The 27407-nt window shown below is 46.5% G+C and overlaps 1 protein-coding gene across 4 annotated transcripts in view; it reads right to left on the bottom strand.

Moving 5' to 3' along the window:
- The window catches only part of Boc (BOC cell adhesion associated, oncogene regulated), a 75305-nt gene that overhangs the window by 35900 nt on the left and 11998 nt on the right, over positions 1 to 27407 (bottom strand). For all 4 annotated transcript variants that reach the window (NM_001108317.2, XM_087576602.1, XM_087576603.1 and 1 more), the window contains exons 2-3: positions 1800 to 1976; positions 730 to 1008 (exon numbers count right to left, since the gene is read on the bottom strand). In NM_001108317.2, the coding sequence (NP_001101787.2) occupies positions 730 to 1008; positions 1800 to 1881 (361 nt within the window). In that variant the 5' untranslated portion in view covers positions 1882 to 1976. The remainder of the gene's footprint in view (positions 1 to 729; positions 1009 to 1799; positions 1977 to 27407) is intronic.

Raw genomic sequence — 27407 nt, 5'->3', positions numbered from 1 at the left:
AAAAGAAGAAACTAGAGAACGAGGAAGAAGGCAGAGTGTGGGTTTTGAGTGAGCGTCCTCTCTTCCTACTCTTCTCCTTATCCATTTGTTAGAATTTGGCATTTGTTCAGAAATTTATATTTAGGGTCTGGTGAGGTGGCTCAGTGGGTAAGTTCATTTAGCCCCGAGCCTGATAGCTTGTGTTCAGTTGCCCCTCGGACCCACAAGGTGGAAGAGAACTCACTTCCACAAGTTCCACCTACCTGCAGTTACTTTCTCTCTCACACCTGCATGCACATACAAATTATAATGAAAACGTAAATAACTTATATTCCAGGCACTAGGAATATACTGAGGCCAAGTTTGGAGTGCACAGGCTCTCTCCTTAGCCCTGCTTTTAAAACCCTGACTGAAACTACTCTGACAATGAGGAAAGAGGTAAGGAGTGGCCAGGAAGCAGGTGTCATATCTTACTAAAACAAGTGACCAAGTGGGAAGGTGGTGTCAATTTTGGGCCCCCAGAACGGTTCACTTCCTGTTCCACATATCACCCTACTCAGAAGAGAGCTTCTCCAAGACACCACAGCCCCCCAAGAGTGTTGAGCGGCCACCATGTTACCCTGACAAATGTCAGCAGCTGGGGGCCCCTTTAATGTTATGACTAACAGCATGGGATAGGGACAGGGGCAAAGAGAGAGAGTGGGAGAAGGTGAGACCATACCCCACAGAGTGGCAAAGAAGTACACTCACTGGCTAGTGTCACCGTGGCTGGCACACTGGCCACAGCTCCCGCAGGCATCCGAGCCACACACTGGTATCGTCCCACAGTGTGGTTGTTGAGGGCAGCAATGACCAGGGTCCCACGGGTGATGAGGACACCTAGAGCATCATCCGAGCCATTTAGCTCCTTCCCGTTGAAGCGCCAAGTCACGTTCACCCATGGTGGCTCCACCACACAGCCCAGGATCACAGTTCCTCCGAGCTTCTGGACAGTGGACATGGGCTGGACCGTGACCTGAGGAACCTCATCTGGAAAAAGAACATCAATGCAGCAATGAACTGAGCCTCCCTACCCCAAGAAACTGCCACCACTACTGCCACCACCTTTTGAGAAACTCTAGATGGCACCCAGGTAGCCATCTAGAATTCAGCACCCAGGCAAGCCAATCCTCCCTAGCAACCTAACTACCCATGCCCATTCGCCACTCCACCTGTTTCCAGAAAGTTCCTGTGCTACGTATGTGGTAATGCAGTATAAAAGCAAGAGTTCGGGCTCTGGAGTTGGACAGACCTGGACTGAATCCAGCGTGGCTGCCTCTTAACTGTGTAATTCTGGCCTTTCTGTAAACTGAGGCTGGTAATGCCTGACTCAGCATTCTTGTAATGCTCACAGAGTACACCGATGGCTACCCTTTGCTCACACAATCAATGCAAACTACAATCAGGTGTTTTTAATGCGCCTCCTCTTTTACCAGCGTACATTTGATATTACTAAAATACAAAAATATAAAATATAAAACCATAGCCAATACGGTATTGTCCTGATCACTTTTTTTTTCTTTTTTGGTTCTTTTTTTGGAGCTGGGGACCGAACCCAGGGCCTTGCACTTCCTAGGCAAGCGCTCTACCACTGAGCTAAATCCCCAACCTCCTGATCACTTTTTATCTGGGGTACTTGAGTGTGGTACAGCCCGAAGGTAGGTAGTGATGTTGTACTCCTAAAGTACTCTAAGCTGCTTCAGGCTTTCAGCTGACATTAGGATAAAGTTGCTCTTCTGCAGGGTGGTGGGGCAGGCTGAGAACGGAAGGAAAACACTCACTCAAATCAGCCAGGCAGCCTGCTATGGCTAAGAGGAACCAAAGCAGTGTGAGCATAGGCTGCTCTCCTCGGCACGTTACCATCTTCCCACGAAGTATGGTGTGTCACAGAGGGATCCAAGCCGAAGTCCCATAAGCCACGCGTGACCCTCGTGGAGATACTGCCTTCCCCTGCAATCCTGTCGTGAGAGAAATTGGGAGAATGGCCACGGTGAGAATAACTGGCACGTGACCCATCCCTCAACCTCCTTGTCCATCACACTTGGAGGAAGCACTCAATATGGCTGTGCTGCTGGAAGACCTGGGGCTCTTCAGGACGTATCCTCATCTGAAGGATACGTCTTAGCAGGATTCCTCCTGCACGAGGAGGTAACCTCATCATTGAAACAATGGTAGAGCCCTGTCTAGGGACTGACAGTGAGGACAGGGGAGCCCAAGGTATGGAGGGGTTGAGAACTATGGAAAGGCCACACAGGGGCAGTGAGTGCAAACACAGGGGGACAGACAAAACCATCCTTCCATTCGCTGTCAGAAGTTACGTATCCATGGCTATGTAGCATCCCATGTTGTCCTGTAGAACATTGTTGGACAACGCTGTTAGATGTAAACCGAGTTCCTCTTTGGGGGAACGTTCCTCATTAATGAATCCTAGCACCGAAATGTTTCCTGAAAACCTTAGTTCTCCCATACTCCCCAGACCTCACCTATGTCCTCAGAAATTTTTATTCTCAAAGTAGACTTGCCTTCCTAAGCTTGTCAGCAGCATCTATTAGCCCAAGCAGAAACAGAGAAAGATGCCATGTCAGCCAGGACTGTGTAGAGCTCGATTTCAGCGTTGCCTTCCACTTCTCTCTGCTGCTGGAGCTGGAATTCTGGGGTTTCCCCCTCCATGATTCACAGGGCTGCATCTTTGTCCAGGTCCACAGTCCCTGCACAATTCTCACCGCAGTGCCTTTCCAGCTGCCTAATACACTATCAGCCACCCTTTAAGACCTGACCAAAAGCTGCCGTTCCCCTATTCCACAGTTATCCCTATAGCTATGGTTCTTTAAACGATTCTTCAAAATCACAAAGCCATCTACACATCCCAACACACTCTTCTGCTACTGCCCAAACCAAGGCATCACTCTCTGCCTTCGGCTGATGTATCTGTAGCATTACCAAATAAGGAAGATGGACTTTATCAAACAAAGACATCAAAATGAATTCCAGGCAATGTTCCAATGACCACACAGTGGTTAAACACCATGCCATCATGGGCACGCGGCAATACTTTTATGTGAAGTAGAGTTGGAACTTTTGTTTACTTATTATTATTATTATTATTAGTAGTAGTAGTAGTAGTAGTAGTAGGTAGTAGTAGTAGTAGTAGTATAGCCACTTTGGGGTACTTGCACACATGCACGTAGAGGCTAGAGGTCAACATCAAATGTCCTCGATTTCCTTCTACCTTATTTTCTTTCACACAAGGTCTCTCATGTAACCTAGATCTCAGCCAGGCAGTGGTAGCACACACCTTTAATCCCAGCACTAGGAAGGCAGAAGCAGGTGAATCTACAGAGAGAGTTCAAGGACCAAGGATAGCCAGGCTACACAGAGAAACACAATCCAAAAAAAAAAAAAAAAAATCTCTGAAGCTCACCAATAGGGTAAGGCCCTGAGGATCTTCCTGTCTCTGCCTCCCCAGCACTGGGTGGCAAAAGGCATACACTGCTGTGCTGGGCACACATCTGTGTGGCTTCTGGGAACCCAAACTCAGGTCTTCATGCTTGTGTAGCAGCAAGTATTTCCCTGACTAGACGCGCCCCTCTCAGTGCCATTCCTTGTGGCTTATAAGAAAGGGTTAACACAGATTTAAGCGTGAGCATGAGAATATTACTGCTTGCTAGAACAGCAATGCCAGAATAATAGTAATAATATTAGCATAATAATAATGATAGAAGTAATTAGAGAAACATTACTCACTTAACACATGAGTATGAACCGCTCAAGAGAGAAGGGTGTTCAAACATAATGCCAACAGCCATTTATACAATTTTTGTGGCTTCTGACGCTACACTGTTTCAAAGACTTCCTTCCTTCCTTCCCCTCTCCCCCCTGTGTTTTATTTTGTTTTGTTTTAAGACAAGATTTCTGATTAAGTAACCAGATGTCCTGGGACTTGAGACTGGGCTAGCCTAAAACTCACAGAGATCCACATGCCTCTTGCCCCTCAAGTGCTGAGATTAACAGCATGTATCGATGAGATCATAGGGTAGTTCCTGAGGCTGATAAAACTATGGGTCACAAAGATAGAAGGAACCCTAATGATCGTAGGTTGGTCACAAGAGAGTTAAGATATCTATAATTTTTTCTTGAGTGTATTGCGGGGTGTACATGTACATATGTGAGTGCATCTCTGTCTCTCTGTTTCTGCCTGTCTCTCTGTGTATTTGTGCGTATTTGTGTGTGTGTATGTGTGTGTGTGTGTGTGTGTGTGTGTTAAACATCAAGATCTCTCGCTGAATCCAGAGCTCACCAATTTGCTAAATCTACTGAACCTAGTTAGCCAGTTGCCCTGGGGATCCCATCTCTCTGTCCTGAGAATTGGGGTTATAGGCAGGCTATGACACCCATGTGCCTTTATTATGTGGTCAATGGTGCCTGAACTCCACTTTATCCACAGAGCCATCTTCTCAGAAGGAAATGGTTTGACTGAAAACAGGATTCATAATCTTATTCTTGAGATTCTCAAAATGTTAAGGTTTCCAGCTGTGAGGGATAAGGTTAAACTCGAAAGTCGTATAAGCTTAGGCCTTAAGCATGGTTTGTGTTTAATGTTCTTACACAAGATATCTTTGTTTAAAAGGCTGAGTTGAGAATTTTGACATACTATGGGAACTTCTGCTCCTGTTATAATAACTTAATAAGCCCAAGGGCTGTTACTCATGAGGTGAAGCTAGGATAAGTACTGTTGGAGACAGCAGGGGGGTGAGAGAGCCCCTGCCCTGCCCCTGCCCCTGCCCCTGCCCTTGCCCCCGCCCTGCCCCGCCCTGCCCCACCTCCCACCCTACCCCTGCTCCTGCTCCAGAGACAACTGCAGCTCACATAAGATGAATGCTCCCATCAGCACACCAGCCCTGTGAGGTAGGGAGCCATGATCTCTACAGCTGAGGAGACCGTGATCCAGAAACTTAACAGCGTATGGCTGTCAACCTGTATGCCTGGGATGGAAGCCGTGTGGGCTGCATCCAGAGCCCTGAACTTTCTGCTACTGAGGCAGTCTTCCCTACCTTTCCTATCAGGACCCTGTACCCATTGATTTATTTTATTTTATTTTTTTTAACAGATTTTTGGGTTGGTTTTTTTTTTTAAGATTTTATTTATTTATATATGTGAGTACACTGTCTCTGTCTTCAGACACACCAGAAGAGGGCATCAGATCTCATTACAGGTGGTTGTGAGCCACCATGTGGTTGCTGGGAATTGAACTCAGGACCTCTGGGAGAGCAGTCAGTGCTCTTAACCACGTTGAGCCCCATTTTTTAAATTCTTAATCGACTTTTTCCCAGTGAGACGATGAATTAAAATAGTGCCCTGCAAGAGTTCCCAGTATAGGGTTTCTTTTTTAAGGGAACTAACTCGTTCATGACATGCCCCAGTTTCTCCATCCCCTTAAGGAGGCTGGCACCAACTTTCTTCCCAGCCCAGGAAAGACAGATGGGGAGAGGGCGAGAAGGAGAGAGGGAATAAGAAGGGAGCAGTAAGTAACCGAGTGGAGCAGGCAGACAAGGCAGGCCAGGGGCTGCTTCTAGAGCCTACAGAGGTGTTTGGGTTGTAAAATGGACAAAGGTTTTACTGAGGAAACCCAGCCCAAGCCCCCTACTGCTTTAAGGGGGCAAGTCAAACAATTCCCATTACTCCTACAGCCTTGGTAATTTACACAGCTCAGAATGGAAACAGTTCTCACTGCCACTGCCAGCCACCATCCTGCTATTACTTCTTGGGCAACCAGGCAAAAAGACCTGATGTGGTAAGGGAGTGAAAGAGGGGAGAGGAAGCAGGAAGGAGCTGACCCCAAGGAGAGATCCTGGGGTCTCATTCTGTAAACATAGAATTGTGACTAGGAAAAAAATCAACAACAACAATACCTGTGTGGCCCTGAACTTTTTTCCTGACTGGCTAGGGAACCTGAGTTCCTAGTTAATCATTCAAGACAGCGTCTTACACAGTAGCTCAGGTTGGCCCGGAGCTCTCTGTGTAGCTCGGGCTGGTCTAGAACTCACAGCAGCAGCTCAACACGCTACAGAGTTTTCTAGGTGTGAGTCATCACTGGCCTACGTTCATTTTACTTTGGTTTCTTATTTTATTTTTTTGAAGTGTTAGGGATTGAACCCCCAGGGTCTGGCACGTGACAGGGACGTTCTCTACCACAGAACTATAGTCCCCAAATACTTACTTTATTTTTGACTATTTGCTTTGAGACGTGCTGGTGACTGAGCCCAGGACCTAGTGTGTTTTATATCATGGGCACTTCAGACACTTCCTAGACCAAGGTACCTGCTGTACTTGATCACATAACAGTTCTCAAGGTGTGAATTTCAGAATCTTACTTAAAACACATACGAACACATACATGTCTTTCTACATCCATTTATTTATCTGTTATCTGTTACAAATCTATCATCTGTCACCTGTCTATCACAGATTATCATCTATCTATCTGCCTATCATACACATGAATATATATATATATTCATATATATGGAATAGATGTCTCCTAAGAACCTTTTTAAAATTATGATGCTCGGGCCCCACAAAATCTGAATGTATTTAAATCTGAGGGAAGAGATGGGGCATTAAGTATGTGAATTAGGATGCCATTCCCCCATATGGACTTCTGATTACACACACACACACACACACACACACACACACACACACCCCTAGAATCTAGCTAGAATGGAGTTATTTATGGTTCTTAGGTGTTAAAAGACCTGCAGTCTTACAATTTCATAAGATGTATGTACGTATGTATAATCTATGCACAGCTATGTATATGGGAAGCCTCAGACGGAGACACCCATTGCAATGTGACGTTGCCTCCCCTGAAATAAGCCGGGTGTTTTCCCAGTTGGAGGAAGACACCAACCAGTAAAGCACGCTATTTTTCTTGGTGACATTAAAAAGATGTCTGGATCCATCTTATATTCTTCTGCATTTTCTCAAAATACCTAAAGTAGATGAGAAAATGACTGCTTGCCATGAATTCTAGTCCGCGAGGACTAGTGGCTCTCCATTTCTTTTTTTAAAAAAGATTTATTTTATTTATACAAGTACACTGTCATTCTCTTCAGACACACCAGAAGAGGGCATCCGAATCCATTACAGATGGTTGTGAGCCACCATGTGGTTGCTGGGATTTGAACTGAGGTCCTCTGGAAGAGCAGTCAGTGCTCTTAACCACTGAGCCATCTCTCCAGCCCCAGTGGCTCTCCATTTTTAAGGGTAATTTGCACAGAAAGTTTGTCTGAGACACTTCACTCCTGAGGTAGACATTCCCTTCTGAAATACTTGGCCTCCCAGCAGTCGTTTCTGAGACAGTCTAAAATCAGCAGCAAAATATATGTACCTTTCTAGAGTTGAGAGGAATTGTGGCCTTTGGATATTTATTTATTTTTAATGGTTCAAGAAAATCACAAACAACTGAGAATAAGAGGCAGCCTGTTCACTCCTCCCAACAAGGCTGGCTGAGCACAAGGAAGAGAGTGAGCCCCAGCAAGGATCGCCTCTCATCCTGCCTTACCAGCTCAGAAGCACCAGGCCTGCGCCAGCCAGCGGCAGGAAAGGATAATCAAGGGGGCTCCTCAGGAACAGTTGACTGGCTAGAGTGAGATCTGACAGACAGAGCCTTTTGTTCCGCTGGCTGAGAAAGGCTAGACAATTCAGTATATCTGCCCGGGTGCATGTTTTGACAGGCTTCCAGCTTCGCGGAGTAAGATCCCCTTTCCCAGAGCTCTGTGAAGGCAGAGTTAAGTCTCTTGTCCCTGGCTGGAGGCAAGAAGTAGGTGGCTGCAAGTGTCAGTGGCCCGGGTCTTAAAAGAGCAGGACTTTTATACAAAAGATCACACTGAAGGAGGCATTAGGAAATCACAAGCATTTATTTCTCAGAGGGATGAACATAAGAGTTTAGAGGGATTTAGGAAAAGGAATTTCTAAAAGACTACCAAAACACCGAGTGTACTCCCTTGAAAATATATGGTTAAAAAAAAAAAGAATGTTTATTTTTACTTAAAACGTTGTGCTTTACCCACAGACCTAATTAAAAGGAAACATTTTAAAATTGGAAGGACCTCAAGAAAAACGCAATCTGATTTAGAACAACATCTAGTGTGTTTCCAGGCAACCGGCTCTCCCAATTAATTAAGCCAGGAGACTAGGGTGACGAGGCGGGTCTCTGAATCGAAATTCGGGGCTAGTGTCATTATTGGGTCCCACTCTACAGGCTTTCAGAATGGTTTCTGAACTTAGTTCCTTAAGCATAAAGATAATATTGCCTGTATCGGCATCTGTCGCTGCAACGTGTGTGTGTGTGTGTGTGTGTGTGTGTGTCTGTGGGTTTGTCTGTGTGTCTGTGTGTCTCTGTGTGTGTGTCTGTGTGTGTGTGTGTCTCTGTGTGTTCGTGTGTGTCTGTGTGTGTCTCTCTGTGTGTGTGTTTGTCTCTGTGTGTGTGTATGTGTGTATGTCTCTGTGGGTTTGTCTGTGTGTCTGTGTGTGTGTCTCTGTGTGTGTGTTCGTGTGTGTCTGTGTGTGTGTGTTTGTCTCTGTGTGTGTGTTCGTGTGTGTCTGTGTGTATGGTCTGTATATTTGATGTATGCACATCTTAGAAGTGTGTGCCCATGTATGCAGGTAGAGGCCAGAGGATGGCATCGGGTGACTTTACTTGATCACTCTCCATCTTTTATGTTCTTGAAACAGGGTCTGTCTGTGCCAAGAAGCTCTTCGAATCCACTAGGCTGACGGGTCAGTGAGTTTCAGGGTTCCACCTATTCCCCCAGTGCTAGGGTTACAAGAGCATATGCCCTCCCCCAGCCCAGCTTTTGTACATGGATTCTCGAGATCGGGACGCAAGTCTTTGTGCTTCTGTGACAAGAATGTTGTGGATGGAGCCATCTCTCTAGCCCCACTGTAACTTTCTCTATGGTAATTCTCATCATTCTTATCATAAACATACAAATGGATTCTAATCTTCTAAAGCTCACCTCTTAAACCCTTTATGATACAGACTGTGGGGTGACAGGAATGCTCTAGAGTGCACTGTCCTAAACAATAGGCAACAACTGGGCCATATGCTAACAACAAAGCTAGACTTCAGGTTTGCTTCAAGTGACCACCTAGGGCTGGGGACTACTCCACTGGCCAGCAGAGCTCTAGATTAATATCTGCAACATCTACCTAGACCTCTCTGGTCCTCCTTTTCATTCTCTCTCTCTCTTTCTCTCTCCTCCCCCCACTCTCTCTCTCTCCCATCTTCCTTTCATTTCCAATTCACTTTTGTATGTTAATGGAGTACATCTGTGCATGTGGTTGCAAGTGCACGTGTGTTCATATGTATGTAGAGGCCAGAGAACAGCCTTGGATGTTGTTCTTCAAATGCCACCCCCCCCTTTTTTTTGAGGCAGAGTCTCTTTCCAGGCTGAAACTCCCTTATAAGCTGGCTAACTAGCAGCTCTGAGATGTGACTGTCCCCCACTCTCAGTGTTGACACTACATGTGTGCAGTATTATTCTCAACTTTTTAAAAATATGGGTTCTGGTGTTCAAACCCAGGTCCTCCTATCTCTTGTAAGCAGTTCACTAACAAAGTTCTCACTCTGGTTCCTCCTCTTCCTCCACTTTGTATGTGTGCACATGTGTGTGTGGGGGGGATGTTGGGGGGAGAAAGTCTTGCTGTGTAGACCTGGCTAGCCTCAAACTTGGGATCTTCAACCTCAGCTCCCCTAGTGCTAGGGTTACAGGCATGCACTGCCCTGTCCAGCTCCATTCTGTTGTCAAATAGGGGACAATTATAACCATCTGATGCTCTCACACAATGCACCATGCTGCTTCAAAATAGATTTCTTCCTTTAGTCTTTATCCAGGTTATATATGTGGATTTATTAAAAGCTCTACATGTATTATGATTTATACTGGGGGGAAATACTGCTGTAATCTACCACATAGAGACAGTATAGAGACACTGTTAATAGTAATGCATGGTTTTATTTCTTAGAAACCTATAGCGAAATGTGTGATAGAAAATTAACCCAGCAAATATACTTGAGCTCTTCTCCATTTCCCAAACTCCTCTAAAGCTGGTTGAAGGTCATGTGACTAGCAATGGCCAATAAGATGTGAAGATGTCATATTCTACTTCTTGGCTAAGCTAGTCATGAGCTAGAGAGCCAGGCCTGTCTCTCCAGGTGTGGTGACCATAAGTCACACGTTTCCGAGAGCACAGCTACAAGGTGGGAGAAAGCATCTTAGCTTGTGATATTAGAAGAAATAAACCGTCCTTTCTCCAAACCACTCAAGTTCTGGAAATAGTCTTATGGGCCAGCCTTAACCCTTATTCTAAAAGTTTGGCTTGTAATGGAGTCAGTCGTGATGAGAGGTCACAGATGAGGGCATTTTCAGGAAAAGCTTTCTGGATGTGGTGGTACTGGACTGAGCCTCTGAGGGGTGTCCATGGAAGGGAGAGGAGGACATCTATATCAAAAGGTGAAGCTGAGAGGTGGGAAAGGGGCTCAATGTGCAGGCTGCCATACCAAGCACTCAGGCACTGGAAAGACTTTTCTGAAACAGTGTGTGGTCTCCCACCATTTCCCAGTGTATTCCCTTACGATACTATGAGCAACGATCCCTAGTACAAGCCTCTCTCACCAGTTAAACACACAGAGGGAGGAACTAAGACCAAGTTAAGTCGGTAAAAGTCTAATCTTATTTGAATGACCCCTAAATCCTGGCCGTTCTATAATCATTAGCTAATACCTTAAGACACAGGCCGGTTTGGGGGCAGGAACACCGCTGTAATCTCTTTCAAACAGTCTGCATGGACACTAATTATTTTGTTGACTTCTCATCAGATGCGATTCCATTACCAAAGCTTTCCCCTCCTCCCGTGGTCATAGAAGGGTCAGCTCCACCACTTGCCCTGTTGGCATGCACGTAGATTATCAGCTCTCTTCAACACAGCTCCTTTGCAGCCGTCTCTTTAAGCCACTTGCTCTTTTGTGAGAGTTAATTTAATTAAAACTAAATAATATAATCTGAAAATCCACTTACGGGAGAACAAGAAGGCTGAGGAGAGAATGAATGAGTGGTTTAGGTCTCCCTGACACAGATACACACACACACACACACACACACACACACACACACACACACACACACACACCTCCTCTTTACCCAAGGGATATCTTGGATAGTTCGAGGACTTGTGACACTGGGGGCATCTCGATCAAAGATTAGCAGACCCCTCTCGCCCTCCTCCTTCTGTTTTAGACAGGAATACAAGCTGAGGGAATTGCCACTTTCTCCGGGGCCACAGTAGAATTGTTCGGAATCACCTTCAGGAGCTCGCATCCCACTTTGGAGACCAAGAATAAAACGTGACAGATGGGATGCTAAGACAGAGTCATGCTGTGAAGACCAGGGGTAGAGTGTGAAATTACCACAAAGACAGGGAATTTCATAACCTGTCACGTTTGGGGCAGAGCAGTATGCCTGCCCTCCATGTCCTGAATCTGTTACAAGAAACTTGTAACAGGGGGGCTTTCCCTCTCAGGCAGGTGGGAAAGCCTTACCTTCAAGGCAAAGGCACCTGGGAGGTAGAGAGAGAGAGAGAGAGAGAGAGAGAGAGACAGAGACAGAGACAGAGACAGAGACAGAGACACAGAGACAGACAGAGACAGAAAGACCCTCTGCCACTGAGCTCTTAGTAAACGCATCTAACATAATTCCTACCTCAGGCAAGGGAGGAAGAAGTTGCCAGGGAGCCTCATTTCTCTGTGGCTGAAAATGACCGTGCTGCTTGTGTGTGCTAAGGACACACTCTTTGTCTCTGTCTCTGTCTGTTTCCACGTCTCTCTGTCTATGTGTGTAGACAGACAGACAGACAGACAGACAGTTGCTGCTTTCTCTCTAGACCGAGAACGAGTAAAGGAAAATCACCTTTTCTCTCCACACTCCCCTCTCAGTTCCCTCTCCCTTACTCCACAGAAATTCCATTTGACAACCCTGCTAATTGGATAAGAACTCCTATCCTCCTAGGAGGCTGTTCGCTTCTCTTTTCTTTTACTTTTTCTTTTTCTCTTTTTGTTTTTGGAGGGCTCAAAACAGGGTGATTGTGCCGTTCTTTAACAGGAATTCCATCTGCTTTATTTCTCTCTCTCCATTCAGCGCTCCTTCTGAATATTTATGAAGCCTTCCCTCTCGCCCCACTCCTTACAGCCCCACCTCCACCCTCCTACCTCTCTCCCCACACGGCTCCAGCCTCCTCCCCTTCCCTCAGAACCGGGACAAAAACCTTCCAACTCCCCCCCAACACTCCTTGCTTTAGATAAACACAGGCAGTGTCAAGTGTGAGGAGAAGCAGGGGGGAAAGGAGGGGGTTCAACTGCCAGTCAAGCCCCTGGCCTTCCATGCGGCCTGGGGGCCTACCCTAATCTGCTGCATGCTTGCCATATGGGGGCTGTGTTGCCCCGGGAGACACTAACAGGCAGAACGGAGCTTAATAGAGTCCATATTCATTGTGATGCAGTGAGGTAGCCCAAGGCACCGAAGCCCCTTTGCTGGTTTCATTCTTCTGTTTCTCTCTCTCTTTCTGGTTTTTTTCCCTTTTTCTTCCTTTCTTTCTTTAAAAAAAAAAAAAGAAGGCCTGGTCCCCAGAGAGCTCTAATCTGGGGAGTACTGGGCTGCTGGAAAAGACGGTCCTAAGGTTAGGAGTGAGGAAGAGGATGGTGCAGGGGAGGCCAGAGAAGAGGCACGGGATGGACACGTCAGGGGAGCACAGGTCAGGGGAGCACACGTCAGGGGAGCACATATTACCTAAGCCTGAGACTGCACACAGGAAGGATGGGTTGGGCGGGTGAGTGGGTAGGATTTAGGATTTATTCTGACACCCTGCCTATGTAATCCCATCATTCCCTTCCCCTAACTCTTGGCCATTGCAGGGTCAACTTCACTCACTAAAAGCAATGGCACCACTTCTCCAGGGAGGGTGCCAGGTCCTTGACCAGTTCCAGGTCCTTCCTAGTTCCCTTGAAAGGCTCAGGAGGTATGGAAGGGTCAGAGGCCCCTTAAGTATGAATTCCTGGCTGAGAGAGAAGTCCCACCAGCTGGTCCTGGTTGGCTCACTTCCTCCTCTGGCCAGGAGGTGGTAATAGCCCTGAACAGTCAAGGCCCAACAGGTCTTCTCCCTGAGCGAGTGGGCAGGCCTTGGCACAGGTGAATCCACTACGATAGCCAGCGCTCCTAAAGATAAGGGGGTTGGGGGGGGGTGACAAAAGGAAAGAGAGGAAAATGTGCTCTACTAATCTTCGTTCTCAACACAGTCAAGTTGGAAGTTATGATTAACTACCACGGGCGGTGCTTTTATTTTTATTTTTTTCTGATATTAAAAATGCAGGTGGAAATAATTTTTACAATGTTGCTTAACAAAATAATCCAAAATATTATCATTCCACTGCCTGGTGCTTGTCTCTATTGACAAGTGGCCACTACACTGGAATGGTCCCAGGTTCTTTCTTCTCAGCATCTTTTTCTTTTTTTAGTCAGCATTTCATTCTGCAGCCAAGGCCGGTTCCAACTAAGTGGTCCTCCTGCCTCAGCCTCTTGGGTGCTGAGATTACAAGCACATGCTACCACAACTCTTTGCACTGTCTTCCCCTTGCCTTCTAGACTATCAAGCTCAACCAGACAGGTAAAGATTTTAGTACCAGCCTTGGATGGTGGTGCATTCCTTTGATGTTTTCTCTTGGGAGGCAGAGGCAGGCAGATCTCTGTGAGTTTGAGGCCACCCTGGTCTACACAGTGAGTTCCAGGATGCCAGATCTGGATAGTGAGACCCTACCTCCAAAAACAAAACCAAAGGTTACAGTAACATCATAGCTACTGTCCGATACACGAGCGTCTTCCAGCGCCATAACTAGATGCCTTGGACACTCCTCAGTGTCTTGTGAGGTGGGTGTGTGACCAGCCTGTTTGGGATTTATTGGTGCTGATTAAATACCTTGTCCATGATCACACACACAAGGTAAACCTCAGCGTCAAGGCTTGAACCCTCGGTACGTTTTGTTCTTCTGAAGCTTCTTTGTAAGGAGTTGAGGCGTAATAACTCAGACGATTTTGGTGTGGATTCAGCAATTAATCTAATAATTGTGAAGGTCAAGTAGCCACATGAAGATAATTGTCTCTAAGAGGAGAAAATAATGCAGATCCCACTTTATGAAAGGAAAGTGAGCAACTGGATGAGATGGGGGAGGGTGGCGTGTAGATCAGGTGACTTGAATAGGAAGAATTAGGGATGTTTTTTAACCCTTTGAGTTCAGTTTCAAAAAGAAAGAAAGGAAAAAGGAAATGGACGAGCGTAGCCACTTTGATAGCTCCCCAATTGAGAGCGATTAGCTGAGGTTCAAAGGCTGCACACAGCCTCCCAGGGTCTTTGCCCTTGGCCTGCAGTCAACCTTTCCCGTGACTTCCTCCCACTCACTCTAATCTCAGCAAATTGTATTTCACCCTCTGATCCTTCTACTCGAACACGCGTCTTCCTTTCACTTCATCCCAGAGGAATACCTCACCTTCGAGCGCCTCTTCCTTCATAAACCCTTCTACAACTGTCCTTCATTCTACCTTCTGGCACACTTTGCACGCCGGATACACTCCAAGGAGATCTGTGAGTCTGGACGAGTGTGGCTACAATACAGCTCCTGATGGAGAGGACACAATCTCTGAGGCCAGGGTGTGCAAATGCATCCTAGCATCCCTTGGTCCTTCCCGTGGCCATACTCAACGTTTGCCAAATGGAATGGTTTGGTCCAGGTAGAAGTTTGAGGTGGAAGAGGAACATTGAAAGGGATTATTTGGGGACTGAGGAATCTTAAAAAGAATCATCAAAAGGTGCCAACCAGTGTGGCTACAGCCAAGTGCTGTGGAAGCCATATGCTCCTAAGGACTAGGCAGCACCCAAGCAGATCCTCCCGGGCTTGGACCCTTCGGTGAGCGTCAGCTCTTTACATCTCTTCAGGCTTGCTGCAGTACGGGGCAGACTTGATCCAGGGTGGTACCTGCCTATGCTTCTGTAAGTGAGCCCTCACTTCAGGCTGAAAGAGACTGGCAGGGAAGGGGTAGGAGGGAGCTGTTGAGTCAGAAAGAGGAAGACAGGTCCAGGCCTGAGGAGTTGAAGGAAAGAGCATGGGGTGGGGAAGAAAGATGAGAACAGAGACCTGGGAGAGTCAACTAAATGAACTGAGCTCCCAGGATGTGCTCAGCCCAGTGCCTAGTGCTTCATAACCATGGTCACTTTGATCTTCCGCACTCAGGGAAGGCACTCAGGCTGTCCCCACATAGAGGCCAAGTAGAGGCCTTACCCAAACCCTTCATGGTAGCTTATGGCCTTAGACTTTAGGGCTCATCTTAAATTTGTATTGCAGACACAAGTCCCTCTACTCGTGACAATTTGGGGACTTAGGGTCAAGCACTAAAGAATGTTCCACTGGAGGATCAGGTATGGGTATTACTGTTCTTACCCTTGGAGTGCCCTATAAGATAACCCGAGGTTATTTAATCTCTTTGAGCCTTGGATTACCCTCTGTGAAAACGAGACTGAGTACTTTGATGGGCTCCTAAAAACAATTAATGAGATAATGTGCAAACAGCATTCTCTCAGTACATTCAGAGAGCAGGGGTCATGACCTTTCTGCTGAAGTCAGTCGCTGGAGATTTGATTTCAGGCACCGGCACTGTCACCTGGTGGGCCTTTCAACTAATGTCATTTCAGACCAAAGGCATGTTGTGTTTTCCACAGCTCTAGACACATAGGATGTGTGGCCTTGGCTCTTCCTTTGTGGGCTGTATACAGTTATGTAAGGGATGCCATGGCTGACGTTCATGCGTGCATTGGAAGGTCAAGGAACGGTATGCAAACAGCAGTACATCGTATATGATTTACAGAACCTCACAAAAGCTATGTTCTCTCTCTCTCTCTCTCTCTCTCTGTGTGTGTGTGTGTGTGTGTGTGTGTGTGTGGTATATGTGCATGTGGAGATAGAGGGAGAAATCCCTGGACAAATTCCCATTAGTTTCTAATGTTCAGTCTCCACCCAGGTCTCACCACCATCTATCTACTATAACGTAAGCTAATAACCTCCTCCCCCTTCTGCATATGCCCTTTCTGCACTCTTGATGATGATAATGACATTAATGATCATAATTTCTCCATAGAGTGCCTCTACTTGTTCAGAGAGAATGGGAGAGATATTCCCACCCAACAGCAGGTCATGTGGCACCAGAAATTCTGAGGTAGTCTTTACAGAGGGGAAAACATAACCAGAGCTGCCCTCCAGTATCTACTCCCAGCTCCAGAAAGGCTCTTGCTTCTGGGCTCGCCTAGAGAATGCACACAATCCCAGGGAAAGGCATCGTCACAAAAGGAAAATACCTAGTCTTTCTGTCTATGTGTTTCTAAATACTGAGGGTGGCTAGAACTGTTCTCAACAACACATCACAGAGTCAATTCAAGCACTGTAGTCCCTGGAGAGGAAACAGGTATATGTTCTTCTAAATCTCCTGATGCTTAAAGAGAACAAATCAACAAAGGAAAGCTGATATTTTATAACCTAGATAGATAGCTGGGGTTTTTTTTAAAGGTGAAATCAAACCCTTCCCAGGACATATGCTTAAAGCAGACCTTAAAAGCTTGAAGTCCTATCTCTCAGGGCAAAGGAATCAGTGTGTTAGCATAAACTCCACTGTCACACATAGGCTCACAGCAAGTCCAACACAATGTCTACCTGTAAGCTCCTGATGAAAACAAGGGGCCCTGAGAACAGGGTGCTCTTATCAAAGGAAATTCTCCTAGGAGCAGGGTAATACTCAGCCATATGCAAGGCCTCAGGAAGGTTCTTCCTCCAACCACACAGAAGGACAACAGAACTCGGGTTGGAAGTGGAGTAAGAAAAGCAAGGGTATCCATCCTATTCAGTGATCACCCTAGGAAGAAGAGAGAGACCCACTGCTGATAACCACACGTCACTCCTCTAGAGAACAGTGGGGCCCTGGGGATAGACTGAGTGCAGTTCGGTCAGCCTGCAGGACGCTGTATGCACTGTCCAGAGGGCTAAGAGGGATACGGAGAAAACCAAAGCCAGCCTCTCTGACATCTTTTGGTTAGACCCAAGTTAAAACCCATCATGAATGGCCCCAAGAAAGGTGAGTCACATGATAGACTGATTTCACTAATCACTAAGTGCAGGCATCAGAGGAATGGTGAAAGAGATGTGAACACATGTTACTACTTTCCGCGCATGTGTGCATATGTGTGTTTGGGAACACACTCATGTGCCAGAGCTTAGAAAGTCAGCTCTCAAATATAGCTCATTTTATAAAGCCCAAAAGAAACTTTTCCTCTATCATCCATATTCATCTCTTACCCAGTCCCAGGACAGTCAAAGTCTGATGGTCCCAGGACAGAGGCTGAGACCTAATAGAAGTAAGTGTGGCAAGGTCTCCTGGGTCTCACTTTTATCACATACACAGCTGGTTTGCTTCCTTGACACATAGGAAGCATGCTCTAAGCCAATGTCTGCTAAGCTGTGCAAACCTCATACATATCCCAGCCTCTCCCAGGCCCAAGTGTAGTCTATGCATTTCAGGTCTGGGAAACTCCCGACAGAGGGCTTCGGTGCTAGCACGGGATAATGGGAATGATGGAGGAGGCATTTGACGCCCCGGGCAATGGCTCCCTGTGGCCCTTTTCCAGACAGTACCCAAACCTTTCCACTGTTCCCAGTAAGTTGGGCTGGGTGAGGTGTGCTTGTGAGAGAAGAAGTGGGGAAGGACTGAAAGGCTGTGGGTAATGGAGTAAGCTTGTTTTCATGATAGTCATGTCAGGTGTCCCCCAGCCAGTGGCTAGGCAATCAATTCTTTATATTCTCTTGCCTGCTGAAGCAAAGGTTCCACAATGGTGATGCTCTCATCCACAAGGGCATCTGTAGCCATAACACACATCCAGGTATTTAGAAAACACCTTTGAATCAGCCAGCAATGACTTAATTCCTTTCCTATGTCCTTTTCTCACAGTGATTAATAACCAAAGCAACGGGCTCAACTTTCACGTGGCCCAAAAAGCTCTCAGGTTCTGTGACCCTGACAGAAGGAAGATCAGACCTGTGTGGTTCTGGGACTGAGTCAGGCAAATGCCAGGCAAAAGCAGCCCCAACCCTCTCAGCCCAATTCTCACAGGTCTCTGCATGCCTGGAGGACATCTGAGGGATTCAAATGAAGAACTAAGTCTAAGGGTGAACTGGCCAAGCTATGAAAGGCACCAAAGCTTGAACTTAACAGCACTGAGCCAGAGATGGTGTACCTCTCCCTCTGGAACCGGTTTGCTACAGAACTACAAATCTATCTCGTACTGAGATGGGGGAGCAAATACAGATTGTACTAGTAAGGCTTCTTGAATAAAGGAAGTACAAAGTCAGTATTGGACAGTGACTAAAGTTACAATTTGATTCTTTTCATTGGCATCTCCCTACCCACCCCCAATATTCTAATTATGTGCACCTTCTGCCTCAAAGACAGACACAGAAAGACACACAGAAACACACAGACACACAGAGATACACACAGACACATATGTACACTCACATGTACACAGGCACATACAGACACACACGGATACACACAGACACACAGATACACACAGACACACATGTATATACACATGCACACACAGAGATACACAGACACATATGTACACACACGTACACAGACACATATGTACACACACATATACATACATACACACACAAACACACACACACACACACACACACACACACACACGTACACACGCACACATGTGCATACGCACCCTGAGCAGAGCTGCAGCTCAGACTGGTAGCTGTACTTTAGGATCAGGACAGTTTACTTTCCCATGTGACCTTATTTAAACTCTCTTTCTTCACCACCTCCCTGACCCCCAAAGCATACACACGGAGTCCCTTGTCCCACCTCCAACCTTTCCTCTCTCAATTACCAAGCTCTTTTAAAACGCCTACAATTTAAATAAATACCACTGTGGGAGTGTGAAGCAGGCTGCGGTCCATCTGTCAGTAAGTCAGTCCCTGCCTTCTGCTGGAAGCCCCCACCTCACCCCTGACAGCTCTCCCCAACTCATGAAGCATCCAGGCCTTAGTGCAAGGCTGGCACCTACAGGGTAAACAAACACATAGAGTCTTGCAGCTGGACCAGGGGCCGCTGTTTATGCAGGATCAAGTGTGGGGAACTGCTGCCAGGTGGTGATGGGAAAAGCAGAGCCGGCAGGCTAATTCTAGTCCACCAGCTCCCAGGCTCCCACCACAGCCATGGAGGATGCCCTGGAGAGGGTCTGCCACTCCCAGGTACAGGGCAGGACAGCAAGCACGGCGATGCAAGGACAGTCGCTGCAACCTTGTAAGTCGTGGCGGCAGGCACCCTGCCATCTTGCCTGTTGTTAGACACCAGCAGCCACCACAGTACATGGCTACTGACAGGGACATGGTGGCTATCTGTCAATTACACAGACAGATGAACTGTGTTCGTCCCTGTGTTACAAGGTTACAATGTGGGTAGTGGAGGATGGTGGTGGGGACGAGGTTGGTGGGTACTGCCTAAGACATTCCAAAAACCTACCAAACGATAAAAGATGTTACAGACTCACACCAAAAAAAATTTAGAGAAATGCTACGCATGAAAATCCAGTCAGATTTCTTTGCTTCAGACCTTTCAGAACCTTTAATTTTCTGTTACACAGCATGAATCATCAAGATAGAGTAGGCACTGAGTCTGTGGCCACAAGCTTGGACTCACATGACCCCTGGCCTGGGGATTATTTGAGAGTGCCTTTTTTTTCAGTACCACTAGTGATAAAGATTTTTGCCAAACACCCTTTTAGACATGCTAACCTAACTTAAGAGGTCCTTGGAGATTCAGTTTTGAAATTAAAAGCAACCCCCCCCCAAAATAACATTTGAATATATCTGCAAGTAGTTGTTAGGGGTGTCATAGAAAAATGTCAAGGGAATATTTTAATATCAATTATGTCTGAAGATTAAGAGATTTGTGCTTTTCACTTAAAATACCAGAAACTGTTAAATACAATTCATCATTAACAAGACAACCCCCCCCTCCATAAAGAGAAAGCCTATCCCAAACTACTACCATGTCATCATCGAGCTATCACTTTCCTGTACACCTGCTGGCCTCATTTCCAATAATCCCTTGGACCCGCAAATGTTATTTGTCTCATTGTCAAATCATGGTTTGCTATGCTGCGTTCCAAGATCAGGTCCTCGTAACCTGTTTATAAGCATCATCTTCCTACGCTTCAGGATTCTGCTTTCTTACCACACTGACATGGAGTTCTCAAAACGGGGAAGCGGGCTGACTAGTTTCATTAGCGACACTTGACTTTCATTGGGAAGTTGTATGAAATATAGCATGTATACTTTGCTGACACTGCTGTGTTGGGCAAACTAGCGTTTAGAGAATGTGTCTGGGGGCTGAGAACATGGATCATCTGGCAGAATGTGTGGCTGGCATGCATGAAGCCCTAAGATTGATCCACCGTACTACGTGTCAGCACGCAGCAGAGTAGAGCTTAAGCAACATGACCCCGCCCATAATAAAATCCTGCATTTTAATGCCTGATATTTTTGATGCTACTGATGCTTCAGAATGGTACCTACAACCTAAAACAAAACTCACATCACCAAGTCAGCTTACTTATTTGCATAATTATACAAAGGAGCGTGTGACCCTGCTTAAAACTGCCACATGGTTTCCCACCAACAACCACTGACTATATTACGTAATGTATCTGAGATGCTTACGGCATTGTATGCATTCACAATTTTTATATAAAAGAAATTAAAACTTAGTTTTCCTTGTTATTAGATTATAGTATTTGGGAAAGTGTGTTAGATATATACAGTACATACAGTAATTTGATAAACTCACAGGAGGCAGGAAGGTCATATGATCAAGGTCATTTTTACCTACACGGTGAATTCTAGGCCTCTCTGGACTACGAGAGACCCTGTTTCCAAAAATAAAGCAAGCCGCTGCCTTTTAGCTGCAAATCACCAATTTCCTACTGATTTGTAACTGTCACCGAGATTTAGTGGGTATATAATTATAAACCAGGTTTTCATGGTAAGCAGTGTATGATTAAGGCACACATTTAGGTCGAAAAGAAATACCAATCTTGACACACAACCAAGACAATTATTTAACCATTGGTGGAACTGATGAATAAGGCAACCATCTCAAATACGTATGTGACCTTGCTTGACCTCTAGACAACTCCAGCCATCGTATGGACAGTCTTCTCAGCCCCACGTTACAGGCTGAGAAGTGAGACGAGGAGATGCTAAGCTTGCTCAGGGGCAGGACTCCCAGTCAAACCTCCCGAGGAGCACAGTAATGCCAGGCAGCACTGTAGGCAAAGCTCAGGAGTGGGGAGAGAATAACTGTCAGGCTTTCATACCCTGCCCATCGCACTGTTCAGCCAGCTTTGAGAATCCTGTGCAGATGTCTCTGACACAGACATCCGGAAAGAATGTCTTTAAGCGAAGCACTGGCATGAGATGCGATGTCCGGAATAAGGGGTTTCGTGCAAAGATCTTTCTATAATGTTTGAAGGAAAGTGTTACAATTTTAAGAGTTAACTTCCCCATCTCCTATGTTGATTTGTCTAAGTATTTTACTGTTATGAGTATGTGTGTCTGTGAGTGAGGGCCATAGAGGCTGGAAGGTGCTGGATCCCCTGGAGCTAGGATTGCAGGAGGTTGGTTGTGGGCCCCGTGACACGTGACACGTGGGTTGGGGATGGAACTCTGGTATGGTAGAAGAGGAATTTGAATGCGTATACTACAAAGCCTAAGAAGGTAGAGACATTCCCTTAACAAAGGAGAAACCCAGGGTTCATAGATCCCAAGGAGGAGTATCCCAGGGCCCCACTTCCCCTAAACACCAGATAAGACTAGAGTATTTGGGCCCCACTGGAACACTGTTTGACAACCCAAAGGGTTAAGAGCCTCGGCCTTCAGCCCCAGGCCTTCCTGGTCCCCACAGCGGGGAGGAGACAACTTCCACCCCCACATTAGAGTCCATGGCCTGCTGCCTTGGGCCCTCCCACTCCAAGAATGAAGCTGCCTGCTGCCCGACTTATACCCAGACCGGTTTCATCTGCTTCCAAATCCATTTTGTGTCTTAACTTCTGCCAAGAATAAAAATTTAAACACACACACATCATGCATGCATGCATGGGAGGGAGGAATCAGGCTGGGACTTTAAATGGAAAAAGAGTAAGCAGAGAGAGGAGGTGCAGGCCAGCTGCTGAAAGTCAGGGCCTGAGAATGCTCGGGCCAGCATACCCTTCTATGTGACCTCTCCTGTCTCTCCTCACTCAACTGCATTGCCTATCTACTCAGGCACTCACTCACAGCAGCTCAGAATGGTCCTGTGCCTGCCGGAAGTAGATCCTTGTCCCTAACACTTGGAAGAACACCACTCCTTGCTTGCCCTCTCAGCCATTCCAAAATGAATTAAACAGTATTGGAATGGTGCATGGCTCAGAGTGGGTGCAGACAGTCTGCAAGCTACCTGTGGCTACACCACAAAGGAGGTGGGAGATGGACTCTCCTTCTTAGGATTCTGCTTTACCTCTTCCAGGACCTGATGCTTAAATCTGGGGACTAGAAAAACAGCTCTGCTCCAGAAACCACGAGGGTCTTTGAGACTCCATCCTTCCTACCCAGTGGAATAATGGCCCAGCCTCATCTCTGTTAGCATTCTCTACCCCTTCCCCAGAACTGAGAGCTGAGGACTCACCCATCTCCTGGAACTGCCTCACAAGTCTCTCAGCAGAGAACACCAGTTAAATTCTCGGCCCTTCAGAGATGACATTCAAGCTCGGAAGCAAGAGTCCACTTCTGGAAAAGGGACTGTAACAATATACAGCATCACAGACCAATGGCAGATCCAACCTGAGGCCCCACCGCTGCCCTGAGCTGGGAAGACAATCTCAGCCTTCTCTGCAATAAGAAGCCTGTGCCATCCCCTTCTGACCCACTCTCCCAGGGCATAGTAAATGTCAGCAGGCTACGATGTGAACAAACAAACAAACAAACAAAACCTCCACCTTGATAACTGCTGACTCCACGTGAAGAATCTTCAGAGAGTAAAATACCAACTCCGAAACAGATTAGCTACTCAGAGAACTGCAGAACTGAAGACACATGAATGCCTCAGAAAGACCTCTCCTGGTTTCTCTTTTGCTCTTGCTTTTGTTTTCCTCGGTAGCCTAGGAAGGTTTGGAATTGCTGACCATCCTGCCTCTGCCTCTGGGGAGAACTGGGGTGACAGGTATGCACAACCACGTCAAGAGATGCCCTTCGGTATAAAGGAAGTGCTCATCCGTTTGCATGGTAACCAGATGTGGGTGAGGCTGCTTTATTTGTCTGATTTACCTCAGCATGACCAGGAACTTTCCACAAGAAGGAGCTGGGGGCCGGCTGGGGGAGTGGAGGTAGCATCCCGCTCAGGCACAGATGAGCACAGGTGACTGGGAGCTAGGAGACTTCATCTGCATGAGATGACCCTTGTCCAAATGCATATCCTTCCGCAAAGCTCCCACAGCACCATCTCCCTCCTCCACCAGCCAAACCTCTGCCTATATTAAGCGCTGCTTATGTTCAGCAGCCATCTTCTCCTCAGTGAGCCTTCGGTACTTTGGGGCACATAATGAAATCTGCCTGTTCTGATTCTTGTTTCTGACCATTGCTCATTAGTTTCACGGATGACAGTTATTAAACCATAAGGGGAAAACAAGCTTAAAATACCCCCATAAGTCAGAGGTCCCCAACCTTCATAACGCTGAGAAATTTTAAGACAGTTCTTTATGTTATGAAGACTCTCAACCACGGTTATTTTTGTTACTACTTTATACCTGTAATTTTGCTAGTTATGAATTGTAATATAAATATCTGATGTGTAAGACATCTGATAGCCGACCCACAGATTGAGAACTGCTGCTATAAGTCCATAGGGTTTGTGATACTATTTTTCTGCCTTATGTTTGTTTGATGTTTCGGATTGGAAAACAATTATATAAAACATTTATTAACTATAGGATACCCATGGCAAGATGCTCTCAAGCCTTTACCAACTTCAGGGAACTCCTATCCACCCAAAGTCCTGCTCATTAAGACAAACAGCTCTGCCAAGCTGGTTCCAAGAGGTTCTCAGGTCTGGATAGAGGAGGTGTATAACCTTGGAACCTTCTGGATCTCTCAGGCCAAGAGACAGGCCAACCCTTCATTTGCCATTGCTGCAACTGGTAGGGTTTTATTCTTTACAGTAGTACTCTCTCCTCCATATGCTTCATATTTCCATTCATCTGTCAATATTGGCACCTAGGCCGATCCTCTTTCTTAACTATTGTGACCAGTGGCAGAATTTCCTCCCATTCTGTAGGCTGTCTCTTCATTCCGTTGGTTGTTTCCTTTGCTATTTTAGCTTGTGCAATTCCAACTGCCAATTAACAAAATTCTCTGAACAGTCAGATGTTTCCAAATGTGAGCTCTTGGCACATTTAAAATCAGCAAATTATGCCAGGTTCCAAGTATTGATAACTAACGTAATGATGATGGCGACAGTGACCATCTAAGTTAAGTAATTGTTTAGCTTTGTTTCCTAACCTCTACTGGAAGGTGGTAGAACCTTGGAAGACGGAGCCTCATAGAAGAATATTACATCATTAGACGTAGTCTCTTAAAGTGTGAGACCCACACCTCTTCCCTTCTCTTTTTTTCCCTTGGCTACTTTGAGTGAGTAGAGTTCCACCACAATGCGGTCCCCAGCGTGATGCTCTGTCTCTTTATAGGCCCAAAGTGATGGAGACATTTGATCATGATCTAAAACCTAGGAAACTATAAGCAAGCAAACAACTACCAAATACTCTCTCCCGTCTTTCTTCCCTTTAAAGTAATTACCTCAGTTATTCTGTCACAGTCACGAGAAACTAACATGACTAGGAGTCTGAGTCAAGCAGTCTTCTGAAGAGATATGAGGATGCCATGGTTCAGTATGAACCGAACTCTTGTTTTTATTTGGAGGCTGAGATGTACGGATATTGAAGGAAGGAGACACGGTTCTCAATAAATAATTGGCCAAGTGTAAGGCTGCTCTGCTGACCACTGTGGTGACTGCTTAAGGAGGCATGCACTGTGCTGTAGGAAGTCTTCTGGGACACAAGGGTAAGTGGCCATGGCTCAGTGTGAAACCCCAAGTTACTATGGAGTGAGGCCACAGCGGGCGTTATGAGTTTCAGTGGGTGGCATTCTTCACACGAGGAAGCCAGGTCCAAGACCCCCACCTCGAGTCCCACAGGGACACATGCTTCTCCTTGGCTGAAATATAGAGATCAAGGTCTCTCTGCCTTTCCCCGCCCATTCCAGGGACATTAGCACAGGCATTTGGTTAATTTCAAGTGTGGGAAAGATTAGTTCTGCCTGCCTAGGATTCCGTTTCAATTGGCCACGCATGTCCTTTTCACTTCCTGACTTTCAAAGGATGCAGGACTTAATTATTAAGGAGCCTCCCTGTTCCACTTGCCCCGGAGGCTCGCTTTTTCTGGAGAGGAATGGGGGTAGGGGAGTAAAACTGGGAGCTTAGCCCCAATTCTACAACTGCTCTGAAGCGAACATATTGGAGAAGACCCAACCACACCAGCGCTGTCTTTTCGCCAACACCCCCACATGAAGCAAGAGCCGCCCTGTGCTTCCCTGCACCTCTGACCACAGCGGGACCGTAGAGAGGTCTGGGACTGCGTCATTGTGCTTTATGCTAATGGCAATTTCAAAAAGGACCAGCATAAGATATTTATAATCAGATTTTCTGAGAAACTCCCAACCTGCCAATATCAGAATAAAAACCAAATAACCAAATGCACTGTCAGATCATATCTTTTTTCTCAGAAAAGGCAGTCCCTTAGAAGCATACCACTTGGCATAACTATCAAAGCTACCCCAAGCTCTTGTTCAGGATTTTCACTGTCTGGCCCCTTGGGAGAAGAGCTACAGAGTGTGGACAGGGTGACTGAGAACTGTTCTGTAAAGAACGCAGGTCCCACACTCATGCATACCAGCAGACCTCTATCCTCTGCTTCCCCAGGCTAACTCCCCAAGGGCAGGAACTTCTGGATGGTCAGTCGTCAGTGTGACAGACAGCCTTACAAGCTACGGACACCAATGACAAACCAGGAGGCTCCACTCAGAGGGCACAGTTACAGCAAGGGCAGCTTGACAGTAGAGTGTTGTCCACACATTGCATTGGATGTGTTCCTACAGTCTCGGGGACAGGTATAGCATCAGTGTGCATTTCATGAGAGAACAACATCGCGGCAGCCCAGAGCCATTCACTGGCAGCTGAAGTATTCACTGGTCAGGTTACAGATTGGAGATTGAGCTGGAAGAAGAAAGATGGATTTGGATCGTGGACATGGAAATTTCTGCCTAAAAGCTGACTTCCGGGGGCATCTGATGGGTTTTATTCCTCCTCTGGGCTGACCCTGACATGTCTGGCTGGCTTCTTTCAGTATGGGGAGGTACCACCACCTCCTTTCAGCTCTCTGTTCAGTCGGAACATGAATGGAAGCTGGGGTCTAAACTTCGATTCTTGTTCCCAGCCCTGGAACTCACTCTACTGAGTCTACTCCCTCAGCCTTTAAACGTGTCAGCTTGCTTGACATGATGGTGTGATCTCTTGTTCACATACCTGTCTTTCCCTTGAATGCTGTACAGGGCTACAGTGGAGTTGGAGGAGTACCTTCCTTCTGCTCCCAGTGTCAACTCCATGCCCATTGCCTGGTCCCCAGAGAGCCCAGACCTTTGCAGTGAGTGCTTAGTATCTTTAACACTGGGGATTCCACTCCCGAATTCGAATTCCTCGGGAATCCCAGTCTTCATTGCTGATCAGAAGAACCAAGTAAGTACCTTTTGGCAGGAAAAACATTTCTAAGTTTCTTTGGATCTTTTTGCGCCTTGGTTGGGCTTCCTCTTTAAATGACCACAAAACAAGTCCCAAGGCTCCATTACTCTAAGGGCTGGGCACAGACACCACTGGAACCCAGGCGGGGCTGGGAGCCATGACTTCTAAGGCTGAGGGTCCTGTGGTCTGCCACCGGATGATGGTGTACAGGGGCACTACCTGCCTGGGGGACTTATACTTCCACACTATTAAGTAAAACAAACAACCCCATGTGCTTCTCCTGCCTGTGTGTTTACAAACCGGGACAGGAAGATCCGCCCAGCTGATTCTTGTAGATGCGGA

This window comes from Rattus norvegicus, chromosome 11 (genome assembly GCF_021556685.1).
Source record: "Rattus norvegicus strain SHRSP/BbbUtx chromosome 11, alternate assembly SHRSP_T2T, whole genome shotgun sequence".
In the NCBI taxonomy this organism is placed as follows: domain Eukaryota; kingdom Metazoa; phylum Chordata; class Mammalia; order Rodentia; family Muridae; genus Rattus; species Rattus norvegicus.
This window is presented reverse-complemented; position numbering and strand designations above follow the sequence as displayed.